Source organism: Phaenicophaeus curvirostris, chromosome 9 (assembly GCF_032191515.1).
Source record: "Phaenicophaeus curvirostris isolate KB17595 chromosome 9, BPBGC_Pcur_1.0, whole genome shotgun sequence".
NCBI lineage: Eukaryota > Metazoa > Chordata > Aves > Cuculiformes > Cuculidae > Phaenicophaeus > Phaenicophaeus curvirostris.
The window spans coordinates 13,317,045-13,331,788 of record NC_091400.1 but is presented as its reverse complement, the minus strand read 5'-3'; the positions used below and the strand labels follow the sequence as shown (position 1 = coordinate 13,331,788).

Genomic DNA, 14,744 nt, shown 5'->3' with positions numbered 1-14,744 from the left:
CTCGGGTGGCGGTGTCCAATCGGCGGGGCGGGGCCTCGGCGCGGCGCGGGGCCGGGGCGGTGGCGGCGGCGGCGGCGGCGGCGCCATGGAGCTGGGGGCGGGCGCGGGGGCGGGCGCGGGCCCCGGCGCGCGGGGCGGCGCGGAGTCGGGCCGCGTCCTGCTGCTGCTGATGGGCGGCGGCGGCGCGGGCCGCGCGCGGCGGGGCGGTGCGGAGGCGGAGGCGGGGCCGGGGCCCGGGGCCGGGGCCGGCCCGGGGGGGCCCGAGCCGCGCTCCCAGCCCGCCCCGGACTACGAGGCGCTGCCGCAGGGCGCCGCCGTCTCCACGCACATGCTGGCGGGCGCCGTGGCGGGCGTCATGGAGCACTGCGTGATGTACCCCGTCGACTGCGTCAAGGTGCCGGCGCCGGGCAGGGAACCGGGGCTGAGGAGGGGCGAACCGGGGCCGAGGGGGCGGGGAACCGGGCCAAGGGGGCGGGGAACCGGGGTCAGAGGTTAGAACCGGGGCCGGGGGGAGAACCGGGTCTGGGGGCGGGGAACCGGCGACAGAGGGAGGGGTTGACCGGCCTTCCCGCCGGGTCCTCGTGTTGCAGACGCGGATGCAGAGCCTGCGACCGGAGCCCGCTGCCCGGTACCGGAACGTGCTGGAGGCGCTGTGGCGCATCGCCCGCACCGAGGGCGTCTGGCGGCCCATGCGGGGCATGAACATCACGGCCACCGGCGCCGGGCCCGCCCACGCCCTCTACTTCGCTTGCTACGAAAAGTTAAAAAAGACGCTGAGCGACGTCATCCACGCGGGGGGCAATAGCCATGTGGCCAACGGTACTGGTGTCCCCCCCCGGGGCCGCGGGGTGCTGGGGAGCGGGACGGGAGAGGCGAGCACGGCGGTAGGGAGGCCTGGCCAGGCGGGTCGGGGGGCAGGGGGGCCCTAAAGCCCCTGTGCTCTCTCCCGCTGCGAGGTGCTGGGTGGAGGGACGCTGCTGGGTTCCGGTCGGAAGCAGGTTAGTGGCTGGCGGTGGCCCCAGCTCGGGAAGATGCCGGTGGACGGGAGCGGCTGCAGCCCCACGGGTCGGTGACGGAACTCGCGTGGTTTCGGAGCCCCGTCGGTCACGGTGCCTGTCACTCGACTCGAGGAGCCGCTGCGGTGGGGCAGGTGTGGGGCTGAGGGGAGAGCAGGGCACATCCCACGCAGGGCAGAGTGCCACCGGGTTTCTCCTTCTTCATAGGATGTGGGGATGCTCGCTGACCTCTGTCGCGCAGTGCCATCAGCCTGTCCACGTGCAAGTCCCCCCTGGTCGGCCCATGGGACTTGACAGCCTGTCACAATCTTCTCCCTATTTCTTACACTCCTTCCGGGTGGGAACTGCTGAGGACCAGCCTGCTTCTTGGGAGATAGAGGCCGCCTTTGGATCTCACCCTCTTCCAGGGGCCTTCTCCTGTGCCTTGGTGGGGACTTGGGGCTGCAGCGGAGCCCCGGGGTCCCTTGCCTCCCCCCTCACGTGTGGCAGTTCTTGTTTTGCAGGTGCAGCCGGGTGTGTAGCAACGTTGCTCCATGATGCAGCCATGAACCCTGCCGAAGGTAACGATGGTCCTGGCCTGCTGGGGAGGGGAGGATCGGGGGCTGCCCGGGCCAGTCAGGTCCCCTCCGCAGCACAGAGAGTGCTGTCCTCATTGCTCCCCCGACCACAAGGATCCTTTGGGAGCCAGGAGCTGCAGCTCCAGTTAGGGAGCCTACTACGGAGGGGTAGGTAGAAGGTATTAATTCCGTGGAGAGTAGCAAATCCCAGTACAGAAGGAGCCGGCTGGGGACAGTTCCCTGGAGCAGGAGAAGAAAGCAGGAGAGGTGTGATTTGCTGAAGTCATTCTGAGTGTGTTGAAGTTGGGCATTGCTGTGGTGAGAACTCAGGAGGATGTGCGATTCTGGGTCTGTGTTCATGAAGAAAATGAAAAGAATGAGATATGAAAGGCATGTGGGAGAAAGGAGATCTTGTGTTGTGGAATGTCTGGAAGAGTGATTTTGTTGGGCCTGATGGGCAGACGGAGTTTATAATTAAAGTCTGTAAACTTGGTGAGAGTAGGAAGGATAATGAGGAAAGAGCAGTCGTGAATGTGTTTTTCCCTCTTACAACTGGGGGGCCCATGTCGGTGCAGGCCCCAGCTGATCCATGCCCAGTGTGGCTCCTGTTGCCTGCTGCCAGGCTGGGACTCTGAGGAGCAGGCAGCTGCCTGGCTGGAGCACAGTCATTCCTTCCCTGGAGCTCATCTTCTTACCACGGCTGTAGTATTCTGGAGCCACATCATTTTTACCTCCTTGTGGTCATGTTGAGATAGTGGGAGGCAGAACAGGGGCTAGCTGCGCTCCGGGTTCCCCTACCCCTCTCCAGGGCACGTTGGAATGGGAGGCTGGCACTTGGTTCTTGCCCTGGAGCATCTGCATTCCAGCAGTGGCTGCTAACAGCTCCTGGCTGGTAGGCTCTGCTCTGTGCTGTGGTTATTCTGGGCTGCAGTGGGGGTGGCTGGGGAGGTGCAGGCTCATCCAGATCGAGAGCTGTCTGGGAACTGAGAGAATAGAAGCAGAGGGGCTTTTCATGACTGTGCAGCAGCTCTGCAGTGGAAGGTGGGGAGTTGTCAGTCACTTGGGAGCAAGGTTGGATCTGGACTGTAAGCACCTGGGTATTGCGATTTTTCCTGGGGCTGCAGCAGCTGTGGGATTTGCAGACAGTGATGTCTGACGGGGATGCCTCAGCAGAACTAAATGGTTGCAATTCTGCCTGGGCACACCAGGGTGCTGCTGGTCCGAGTTGACCATCATTAGCTCTTAAGCCAACGTTACCAAGCTCTGGGCTCCGGGCTGTAGGAAGGCTGACCTCGTGCTTACCCTTTTTTTTTCTCCCCTCCATGTCTGGGTCCTGGGTGCTGCTGCTGCTGCCATCTGTCCCAAGTGGTCAAACAGAGGATGCAGATGTACAACTCGCCTTACCAGCGCGTGACGGACTGTGTTAGAGCTGTGTGGCGCAACGAAGGGGCCGGAGCTTTCTACCGCAGCTACACCACCCAGCTCACCATGAACATCCCCTTCCAAGCCATTCACTTCATGACTTATGAGTTCTTGCAAGAGCAGCTCAACCCCCACAGACAGTACAACCCAGGCTCCCACGTGGTCTCCGGAGCCTGCGCGGGGGCTGTCGCTGCTGCTGCCACTACACCTTTGGACGTTTGCAAAACGCTGCTCAACACCCAGGAGTCCCTGGCCTTGAGCTCCAACATCAGCGGACACATCACAGGCATGGCAAATGCCTTCAGGACGGTGTACCAAGTGGGCGGTGTGACCGCCTATTTCAGAGGGGTCCAGGCGAGAGTCATTTATCAGATGCCCTCAACGGCGATTGCCTGGTCAGTGTACGAGTTCTTCAAATACATCCTCACCAAGCGCCAGGAGGAACGGCGAGCTGGGAAGTGAGCCAGAGCCAAATGCCGTTCCAGACCTGCTTCATCTCCCCTCCTGGTTTGTCTTCTGACCCCCCTGCCTTTCGGTTTGGTTTGTGTTGAAGAGAGAGGGCAGCAAAGCCCTTTGGGGCTTAGCGATGCCATTGCCCCTGGTTGCTGCGGCTCTGCTCAGGCTGCATGGCTTGTTCTCTCCCAGGATCCTCCAAGATGTCTTGCTGGGAGCGGCAGCCCAGGTCATGCCCCTGGCACTTAAGTGGAGTTGTGCTCCTGCCCTTTCAACAAAACCTCCTCTCACGCCAAGTTTGCCCCTACTCGGAGGGGAAGGTGGTTGTTGCCCTGCCCCTGGCAGGGCCAAGCTGAGCTTGCAGTCACTGAGGAGGGGGGCAGTGCTGCCTGGGATGCTGGGGGCTTTGTCTGGCTTTTGGCTGAAGCAAAGTGTAAGCCTTGCCGTTGTCTTATAGCACGCACACGTCATGTTGGCTGCCCCGCTGGGGCAGGGGGGAGGATGGCACTTGAGGAGGGGAGCCCGTAGGTTGGTTACTGTTCCTGCTCTTGACACCTCCAATAAAAACAGTTCTGCTCGATCCTCATGCCCCCTTATTCCTGCACGGTCCAACTCCCAGCTCTGTGCCTTTCTGTCCACGTGGTGCTGAGATTTTGGTGGATGTTGGAGGGGGAAGGGAAATTCAGTCTAGGGGTGACAGTGGGAGGAGGGGGCCTACCTCGCCCTACCACCCTGGCAGCGTACAGGGAGTGTGGTCCCCGTCCCCTTTGGCTCATGGCCCAGACCATTGCCTACCACTGCTGCGAGCTGAGATCCCACTGGAGAAGATGAAGTTTATGTTCTTTGACCAGGCAGCCCCACACACTCAGGGCTGAACAAGGATCCTCAGGATGCTTCCAGACCTCTCCCAATGGAGGCAATGGCGTGAGGGTACTGGGTCATGGGTATCGGGGATGACATGGATTGTGGCACTGGGTGAGGCTGGAAGGGTTTGTGCACCTCGTGTAAGAGATCTGGGGCTCAGCAGGGCTTTTGCCTCCTCATTTTGAGTAATTAAACTAGTTTGTGCCTTGTTTGGCACCTTCAATCTCTATCAACTCGCTTAAAATGCTAATATTTTGTCTAATGATAATTAATAGAACAGGTTATTTTTTTACTGTTTTATTAGCTGTCTCAATACTGAATTCTTTTAGGGTCCCACCTAGCTTTGAACCTGTGAGCCAGGCTCCATGGGTTGCGTGCTGGGCACAAGTACGGTGTAGCTGAACTGACCTTCCCAGAGCTCTGGGTCCCTCGAGCTGGGTGCCCGTGGGTGACTCTTGGCTCTTGCAGGATGCTCCCATGGTGCTTGCAGGAGGGGCATCCGTCCCATGCCCAAAATAACTCCCTGGAGGAAGTGTATTCACAGCCGTGGTATGTGCTGCCGTGAGCATCTGGGGCGGCTTGGGGTGGCTCCAGAGACTTTGCCAGTCTGGCCTGGCCTGCACAGAAGGCTTGGTGAGGGGGAAGAGGGGCTTTCCTGCGGCTGGAAATGCTGCTGGATGAGCAGAGGGGCTGCACAGCCCTTGGGGACGTCGGGCCCTAGCACTGCCAGGAGCACCAGAGGGCAGGGACTCTGAATACTCTGCCCAAGCCCCATTGCTGCTCTGACTGCACCTTTCCCTTTAGCACCTTTCTTGTCCCTCTTTCCTGTGTGTGGGTGACAGACACCGAGAGACCCCCAGTGGGATTTTTGATGGCTGCCTGGCAGGGCTGGGTGTCCCTGGGGACAGAGTGGGCACAGCCACTGCTCTACAGCTAGGGTCACCTGGGTTAGGTGCCCATCTCTACCTCCTGGCATGGGCTGCAGTCTCCTGGTCCCTGCTTTTTATGCACAAATAGGAGCACGAGAAAATTCTTAAAGGAACAAAAGCCACAGGAAGGTAGGAGCCTCCAGTTTTCCCACCATTTCAGGAGCTGGGGCTTTAAGAAATAGCCTGAGTATTGCAAGATTTGGCAGCCCTGCGGCTCCTCCACCCAAGAGAGAGAAATCCGAGAAGCAGAAATGGCTGGGAGAGACCAAGGGAGGATTAGCTTGGTGGGCAGGGCATTAGACAGAAGACGTACAACTGGGTTCTGCCAAGACGGGTGTCCCTGCCCAGAAGCTGAAAGCAGTTGGCGGCAGAGCTGCAGCTTTGCCATGTGCTGAAGGAATGAGAGACCCCGTGGAGGGAAAGGTATAAACACGGGCTGGTTCTGGGGTAGATTCACACTATTAAATCCATCAGCTGCTGGAAGAAGGTCTATAAATGTCAGTGGGCGCAGGCATGATTGAAGATGACTCCAGGATGTTTCCAGGAATGACCTCCCACGGAAGTGGTGGGGGAGGGAATGAGACCCTTGGGAGTGGGGAGATGATACTTCAGCACAGAGTTACTGCCCTGCAGGCGATTGGCTCTCAGCAAGGACACAGCCATTTGGCTGTCCCAGTGCTTTGTTAACTAACTCAGCAGCAGCCGTGTTGCCTGGTGCTGGCAGCAGCAGCTCTGCAGAGGGTGGTGCTCTGTGAGGGGTCTGACTGCAGGAATGGCAGAACATCATCCAGGTTTCCAGATATCCCATGGGCCAGGCCATGAGCAGCTGGAAAAATCCCCTCCTGCTGCAGTCTCCATCCCCCGAGCTGAACCTCTGCCACAGACTGACCATGGCAGCATGCAGCTTCTCCCCAGCTCTGCTGGGGTGACTGTCCCCTCACCAGCCAGCCCAGTTCCTCTGGCACCTTTGGTGTGATGAGATGCCCAGAGGTAGCAGTTATTGGCCGGTTCAGCAGCTACAGCTGCTGCCTCTCCAAGGTCTGCTAACGCCTTGGTGGAGCCACACTGCTCTGGGTCCGTCCTATGGCCTCCTAGGCATTTGGCTGCACTTTGGGTGAGATCCCTCCTACAGCCTATTCAGAGTAAAGAGACTATTTTTGTCTTTCAAACAAGGAAGCTATGCTCAGCCTGGCAGAGTTTTGGAGACAACCCCTTTTCCTTTCGCCTCCCCGACGGATCCCTGGCCGCATCCAGCATGGACAAGGATTTGCTGCCTTGCTTTCCCATGTCCAGCTGTCCCTCGAGCCCTGTGCTCTGGTGCTGGGGGGTCCCAGGTGGGGGTGAGACCTGCAGCCCCTCGAGCAGGAGGAGCTGGGCAGTGCTGCTGGCCTTGTGCTGCTCCAGGAGATCGACCCAGGGCTGCCGCACCTCTGCCATGGCACAAGCCCAAGATATTTCGGGCATGCCAGGAACAGCTCAGGAGCCTCTGGCCACCCTCCTGGGGTAAATGGAGATGCCTGCACTCCTGTGGGTTAAGGGCAGGTCTGGGGCCAAGTTGCTTGTTTCTGCTGGAGGGGGCTGAGGAGGGTTCATCTCCCCCAGAGGAAGAGCAGGAGATCCCTCCAGCATGTCTGCCCTGTACCTTCAGCTGGGGGCTGGTGTCCTCCTGAGCTCCTATCTCAGAGACCCCACACAGATTAATGGGTCCCAGCCTACAGGGGCCTTTGCTAGCCCTGCTCCGTGGGAGACAGTGGGGCGAGAGCATTGTCCTGCCAAACCACATCCTTGCCAGCACCCTGGGCTACCCAAAGCTTGCCTGCCCCCACGCAGCCCCTCTGCAGCGGGTGCCAGACAGCCCTGCTTGGTGGGAGGAGATTGTTCAGAGCCAAGAGGGAGCGCAGAGGTGGGCTCCCGGCCTCCCTCCAGCCCTAACCCACTCCAGCTCTGGGATTCCTCAGGGCTCTGTCAGACCCCAATAAAGTTGTACAAGTTCTCATGACCCTACGGCCTGACAGTGCTGGTAAACACAGGAGCTGGGGCTGCCTGGACACAGAGCAGACATTGCCACTGGTGGGCCCCGGGAAACCTTCTTCTGACCCATGTTGCTGCCTGGGTTATACTACTGAGAGACAACTCCTGGCTGGGCTGGTCCCAGCCTGCCTGGCTCCAGTTGAGCATCGTGAAACGTAGCCTGAAAGGTAAAGCTGAAGCTGAAAACCTTCTTCATTGGCTGTAAATAGACACCAGAGGAAGTAATTATAGAACAGAAGTGTCAACCCTACGATTGTTAAGAATGCTTTGTGAATGATTTGGATAATATCATCAGCTCAGAATCTGATGCGAACTTCTTTGCAAGAAATGAGGACACACTTTGGTGTGATTCTCTAATTCCCAGGGCTGGGCTGGTTTGATGGGGCGATATTGGTAATACCTGTACTTAGGGCAGTGTTATGTGTCAAAGTTCTGTTACAACGGATCACAAAGCAGCCCTGGGAAGATGCTTCCTGGCTGGAGCTGAGGTGTGAGCAGCTGGCGTGTCACATTGGCGAGGGGGCAGAGGTGGGAGAAGAGACACTCCTGTAATGGATGGAGCTGGCAGAGGGGTGGTAGCAGGGGTAACTGTCCCTAGGGCACACAGGTAAGGACAACAGGGACAGCTCAAGTGTGTTGTGACAATAAAGCCTGTTCTGGGATCAGTCTTGAAAGCAACTGAAGCAAGAGCTGTTCCAGGAGATGGGTGGTCTCCAGCCCGAATCTCTGCAGCCCAGCACACCTACAAGAGAAATCCTGGAAAAACCCTGCAATCCCCCCAGGACATCTATTGCATGAGGGCTGACACAAGAGTCTCTTGGCAGGGCACAGACAATGTAGGTGCCACGAGAAATGCAAACCAAGCAGCCTTCTCCTCTATTCCTGGCACCTCTGGGTGCCCATTAGACCTGGGCAGCATGTCACCCAGGGCATTTCCAAGGGCTATAATTGAGTAGGGAACTGGGCCAAAATTGGGCTGCACCTCCGGCAGGGACACAGCCCCCTCTGGTGAGGATGTAGCTGTAATGGGCACCGGGCACTGGACACCACAACCATCAGAAATATCCTTTGGCAAGGACTTGCCAGGGCTGAGTGTGGTAGTTGGAGGTTCTGGGCAGTGCGGGGGCGTCAGGAGCTTGCAGGAGGTGGAGGGGCATGGGGGACTGGGCTCCCAGCACTGGGTGATTTGCACCACTTCGGGATGGAGAAGGTAATTAGCGCTAAAAACCTGCTGGGTTGCTCACAAAAATACATGTGCTCAGTTAAGAAACGCAGACAGTAAATCTTTGCTGACTAAAAAAGCACCTGGTGGTTTGGGGACAGGAGGGGACGCTGGCCCCGTCCCCAGCTCTCCCACCGCAGAGGGGGCATGTGCAGGTGCTTTCCTTCTGCTGTGTGTGCAAAGCCGCATGGATGCTGCCCAGCACAGCAAAGTGTGTGTCAGGAGACCCCAGCGCCAGCAGGTGGGGAGACCCCAGCCTGCCCAGAGCCAGCACGAGCAGCCCACCCTGTCACCATGCGTTGGGGACACGATGCCGACGCGGGGAGGCAGCCCGTCCTCCGCAGCCCTCCAAGCCCCGATGGGAATGGTTGGACTCCATGATCCAGTGGGTCCTTTCCAACCTAGTGATTCTGTGATTCTAAGCCTTGCCAGCCCCCCAGCCCCAGCCAGCCCCAGCCGCGGAGCCCCTGCGGTGTGGGGCGGTGGGGACAGAGGGGTCACGTGTCGCTGCTTGTCCCCGCGGGCTGGCCGATAGGTGGCGGTGCAGTATCTCGCTTGGGGACAGGTCCCAGCGGTGTCCCAGCCGGTGGCCCAAGGGACCTGGGGTTCCAAGGCAGCACCCACCTGCAGCAGCCCCTGGGCTGTCCCCAGGGTTTCATCGCCCAGGCAGGGCACAGAGGGAAGGGCTCTGGAGGGGATAAAGATGCAGTCCCCTTCTCTGGAGGGGTCACCTGAATCCCTGTGAGTCTCCCCAGCCCGCTTAGTCAGGTGTAGTCATCGTGTGATTCACGGGACAGGCTGGAGCACTGGGGAGGGCCTGTGGCCATCAGCGACTCATCCAAGAAAGGGAAACCAGTTTCTGGACCTCATGCTGACACACGAGTACTGGGAGAAACCCTCAATGGAGGCTTCACAGCCAGTACTTTAACTTACTTACCTGATCCATGGCTGGCCACAGCTCCCTTGGCACTGGAGAGTGCTTGTGCTACAACCCTGCATCGATACCTCCAGGAGAAGCTTCTAGCATTTCTCATGCCAGCTGCCCACCAAATACAGGTGGCTCCACAGAGCCCCAGTGTGCAGGCAGCCTCAGCAGCTATTGGCACAGTGAGAAGTGCTGCAAAGCAGGAGCTACCGCTCCAGCTCGGCTCCAACACAGATGGGCAGGAGCCAGGCACATCTCCAGCATGCGAGCTGCGTCCCCGGACTCCTGGCCCCAGGGCAGTGGGAGGTGGCTGTGTCCATGATGAAGTAAACGTGACCAGAACTCAGTGAGGTTTGCCCAGGGCCATGTGCAGCCTGGCCAGCCTTGTTGGGAGCAGGTGCCTCGCTCCGTGCCCAGGCGAGCTCCTTGCTGATGGCAGCAAGTGGGTGGTGAAGAGAAAAGTATTAAGAGAGTGAGGAGGAGGGATGACCACAGCAGCATGAGAGAAAAAACAGGAAAAGATGTTGGGAATGAGAGGAAACCAGAGCACATCTACGGTGCTTCAGAGGGAGCAGCGATGCTCCTACATAATCCTGAGCATGATCAAGAGGCCAGGGAAACCCAGTTAGCACTGGGGTTTGGATAGAGCCTTCCTGGGAACCACTGGACAGAGGAAAGTTCTTCCCATGGGCTCCACTTTGGCCCAGAAACCTGAAGGAAAAACAGAACTGGAGCCCATGCACAGGGCAGGTCTGAGGCCTGGTAGTTAAATCCTGGCTGTCCCAACAGTTCCTCCATTGCCTTAAGTCAGCGTGTTGTTTTAGAGAAACCCATCCCTGTCCGAAATCAATCAGCACCTTCTCTCCTTGACTCCTAAACAGCAGTAAATCCCCTGATCAACCAGGAAGAAACAACATATGCCCTTTGCCCCTTGACCATGGTCCTCCCCATCCCTTCCTCCCTGATGTCCCACCAGCCATTCCACCATCACCGCGGGACCGTGCCAAAGGGATTTCTCTCAGTGTCTTGTGCCTCCCACCTCTCGCCCCACTGGCAGCATCCCACTTCACCCTGGGGTGCAGGAGACGGGGTACGTCACAGGCCGGCGCTGCCTTCAGTGCGGCCACACAGCGACTTCCCTCCATTGTGTCTCCCCTCCCTGAGCAGCCCGTCCAATCTGCAGTCTCCCACCATCTCCCTCCCACTGGCCCCCACTGGCTGTTCCTCCTCTTTGGAGCGCTTCACTTCCGCCGCCCTGCTCTGGGCCCTCCAGCATCGCCCGCTCTTTGTGCTGCTCCGTTCTCTCCACCAGCTCAGGAACTTCGGGCAAGAGTTTGCAGAGGGGTCCCTCCCACTAACCCCCTGCCCTCCCCCCATTCCAAGCTGATGAGACAGCTGGGATCTGTCCCAGGAATGGAGCTCGCTACGGTAGACATCTAGAAACTTCCACCACTGTGCCACATCAGTCTGCGGCCAGCCTCTCGGTGTCCCCTGGCTGGGTGCTGCTCCAGCTCTGTGTGCAGAGAGAGAGGCTGGGAGCACACACACACACGTCACCAGGCACCAGTGGGGTGAGCGCACTGACCTCGCACCTACAGCAACGCTGGGTACCGTTGACGCTGGATAATGCTGGCACTGCCCAGCAGTGCCTCTTGCAATGCAGCTGTGGGATTCCCGTGAGCCCCTTTGTTTTACTTAATTGTCCATGCTCCCAAGTCCATGGCTACAGACACAAGCAACATGTTCCAGGCCAGGGCTCTGGTCTCACCCGGAGCCTCTGGGTGCTGCAGGGGAAGCGGTGGATTTCTAACCAGCTGCCATGTACTTGGAGGGGACATGGGAGGTCCTCTCACACACCCTAATTTCGGAGAAGCTTGTGTCGTGGTTACGATTCCTCTGGCTTGACCAAGGCTTGAACTCACACAGGTTCCCTGTTTATGCAGACAACACTCTGGCAGAACATGGAGGAAAACGCAACTCCTTCCTATGGCAGAAACAAATCTCCCCAGCCCGACGGCCGCTGCGAAGAGAGAGCGTTACCTATCTTTGTTCTTGGCTATCCTGTTTCTACCCACGAGACCATGGAGCCTTAACCACTCATCTCTGAAAGCCAAGAGCAGGGCCTGGGCTTCCTCTCCCGTGACACCTTGCTGCCACCCAGCAAACAATCGCCTGGGCGTGCCGCATCCTCTCCCAGCGCCGGGCTCGCAAAGCCTGCTGCCTTCGGGGTGGCTGGGGGACAGTGGGTGCTATGCCGAGCCAGGGCAGCGACCCTCGCCTTGCCCCTTGCCCGCTCCCTTCCCACGACATCACGGCCCAAAGAAATTCTCCGGTTCCTTTCACAAAGCCAACTCTGTGGGCACGCGCTTGGCTGGCGTGGTGGGAATGCGCGGTGTAAAAACAAGGCTTAGTGGCACTAACGGTCGTTCCCTGCCGCTCCTGCCACCTACGAAGCCCCCCTCGCGGCGGAGGGACCGGCACGGGAGGGCACGGCGGGCATCGGCGGGCGAGGCGGGAGGCGCCGCTCCCGGGAAGGCTGCGTCGGGAACCTCCGCGGGAGGAGAGACGCGAGGGACGGCGCCGGGGAGCTCCCCGGGCCCGCGGGCTCCGCTGCCGCCCCGGGAGAGCCAGACGGGCTCCTCGGGCGCCCGGCGCTCCCCGAGCGCAGCCCCGCTCCCGAGCGCCCGGCGGGACGAGGCTGAGCCGCGACGGGGCGGGCGGGAGCGACCTCGCGGCCGGTTCCGCGGCGCTCGGGGGCCTCGGTCGCCCCCTCCCCCTTGCAGCCGAGCGAAATGGCTGAACGTGTACCAATAATGCCCCGGCATTCAGGCTGCCCGGCCCGGCCGGCCCTAATCAGCGGCCCGCGGACCCCCCTCCTCTCCCTCCGCGCTCCCAGAAAGGGGAACAAAACCCAGCACGTTTCTGCAGCCCCCGCGCATAAAGCGCCGGGCCGGGGCCTCAGTGGGGGGCAAAGCGGCCCGTCAATCTCGGCGCCGGGGCCCCTTTGTCCCTCGCCTCCCTGCCACACCTTTTGTTCCCGAATCCAATAAGCGCCTATTCCCGCTACCTTCCTCGGCGGCTCCTTTCAGCGCCGGCCCGGCGGCCACAATGGGCCCCGGCTCTGAGCCGCGCGGCCCCATTCAGCGCCCTTGGCACGGTCACAGCCCGGCCGGGCCGCCCTGCCCCGCGGGCACCGGCACCGGGCACCGGCCGCTGGGCGAAGGAGGAGCGGGCGGCGGATATTGCACCTGGTTTATTGACTGACTCGGCGAGCTGGCGCTGGCAGTAACCGATACAGAATAGATAGAGGGGCCGCGGCGCCCCCGCGCTCCGCCGTCGGCTTTTTACAAGCAAAAGCAGCTCCGCGGGCGCGGCGCGACCGGCTCCGGTCCGCCCGGCTCGGCGGTGCTCGGCTCCCGTCCTGTCGCTCCGCTCCGCTCCTCCCCGCGGGAGCGCCGTGGTCCCGCCGCCGCTCCTCCGGGGCCGGGGGCCGCCGCGGTCCCGGGGCCGCCCCGCCGGTCCGCCCCGGCCCTCAGTGCGTGCGGGCTACCAGGCCCGGATGCCCTGCAGCGCGCCCTGCCCGCAGGACGGCCCCGCCGCCGCCTGGTGCAGCGCCTGCCCGCCGCCGCCGAAGCCCCCCAGGCCGCCCACGTTCACGAAGGGGCCGGCGGCCGCCGCCGGGCTGCAGGCGGCTTGCACGGAGGCACCGCCGGTGCCCGCCGGGTACGTGCAGCCGTAGCCGGGGTTGTAGGAGGCGGCGTTGCCGTAGCCGTAGGCGGGGAAGCCGTTGTAGGAGTAGGGCCCGTTGTACGCCGAGCCGTAGCCCTGCGAGCCGCCGAGGCACGGTTTGCCGTCGCGGACCAGCACCGGCACGGCCACCCGGCGCGGCGGCGGCGGGGCCGCGGGGCCGCCCAGCTCCAGCGACTTGTCCTGCCGCTGCCGCTTGCACTTGTAGCGCCGGTTCTGGAACCAGATCTTCACCTGCGTGGAGGTGAGCTTGAGGCTGCTGGCCAGGTGCTCCCGCTCGGGCGCCGACAGGTAACGCTGCTGCTTGAACCGCCGCTCCAGCTCGAAGACCTGCGCCTGCGAGAAGAGGACGCGCGGCTTCCTCCGGCTCCGCTGCTTCGGCCTCTCCGCCTCCTCCGCCTTCTCCGCCGCATCCAGCGGTTTCTTCAGGACGCAGCTCTCTGCACGGGGGACACAGGTCACGGCTGAGCCTCGCCGACGCCCGGCGCTCGCCGCTCCCGACGGCCGAGAGCCCCGCGCCGCGCCCCGCTCGCCGCTGCGCGCCCGTCGGGGAACGGCGGAGCGGCCGGGGAGGCAGCGCCGGCACCCGCCGACGCCGGCATCGCCCGGGCTCGCGAGGGGCCGGTTAGGGCGGCGGGGCCGGGCGCTTTCCCGCGCCTCCGGGCCGGCTGAGGCATCGAGGATCCGAGCCCCGCGCCGCCGGGCACCGGGGGCCGCCGGGCACCTGCTCCGCCGCCGCGCTCCCGGAGCGCCCCGCCAGGCCTCACCCTCCCCGTTCCTCACCGAAATTGCGAAGCGCGGGCCTGATCCGGCAGCCCCGGGTGGCGGCCCTGCGGCGGGGCTCTCTGGGCAGGCAGCGGGCGGCGGCGGCAGCGCCTGTCCGGGCTCGGGACGCCCCGGGGACGCGGGGACCGGAGCTCCGCGGGGCGATGCCCGGCGGGCTGGGAAGGCGCGGCGGGGAGCGATCGCGGGCCCATCCCCGCGGTGCGGGGCGGCGCGGCGGGGCCGGTACTCACTCGGGTCGCGGGCCGCGGGGTCCAGCTCCTCTCCTGGGCCGGGCGCCCCGCAGGAGCCGCGCAGCACGGCGTGCACGTAGCTGTCGGCCGAGATCCGCGCGTCCGCCGGGCCGCCGGGCGCTGCCACGGGACTCAGGTAGGACAGCTTCTCCTCCTCCTCTTCGTCGTCGCCGTCGGAGAAGCGGGCGCCGTCGGCGGCGGCCAGCAGGCAGGCGGCGGGGTGGAAGTGGTGCTCCAGGTGGTGCGGGAGCTGGGCCCCATAGTGCGGGTCCTGCTGCTGCTCCAGGTTGAGGATGTCTTTGACAGAGAAGGGGGTGGAGGTGACGGGGCTCGGTAACATCATCGGGGCAGCGCGAGAAGCCAGGCGGTCCCGCGGTCCCGGCGGCTCCGGGGCGGCAGCTCTGCGGGGAGCGGCGCGCCCGCTGCGGGGGGAGCGGGCAGCGCCGATAGACGAGGGGCCGCGCCTGCTCCTGTCTAAGTCGCCTCCATTAGCCCGGCGCTGGGGGTCTGCGTTTTGTTACAGCTTCTGCAGGGACAGCCGAGGGCTCGGGAGCCTCCTCTG

General features: G+C 62.3%; 2 protein-coding genes across 2 annotated transcripts; one reads left to right on the top strand and one right to left on the bottom strand.

Moving 5' to 3' along the window:
- The first annotated feature begins 70 nt into the window (after positions 1-70).
- Positions 71-4,028, top strand: SLC25A28 (solute carrier family 25 member 28). The gene is made up of 4 exons (XM_069863810.1): positions 71-394; positions 591-819; positions 1,520-1,576; positions 2,940-4,028. The coding sequence occupies exons 1-4, from the start codon at positions 86-88 to the stop codon at positions 3,455-3,457; spliced, it is 1,113 nt and encodes a 370-aa protein (XP_069719911.1). The 5' UTR covers positions 71-85; the 3' UTR covers positions 3,458-4,028.
- An 8,889-nt stretch (positions 4,029-12,917) lies between these two features.
- Positions 12,918-14,721, bottom strand: NKX2-3 (NK2 homeobox 3). The gene is made up of 2 exons (XM_069863411.1): positions 14,183-14,721; positions 12,918-13,606 (listed from the first exon to the last, which is right to left on the bottom strand). The coding sequence occupies exons 1-2, from the start codon at positions 14,523-14,525 to the stop codon at positions 12,966-12,968; spliced, it is 984 nt and encodes a 327-aa protein (XP_069719512.1). The 5' UTR covers positions 14,526-14,721; the 3' UTR covers positions 12,918-12,965.
- Positions 14,722-14,744: the final 23 nt, after the last annotated feature.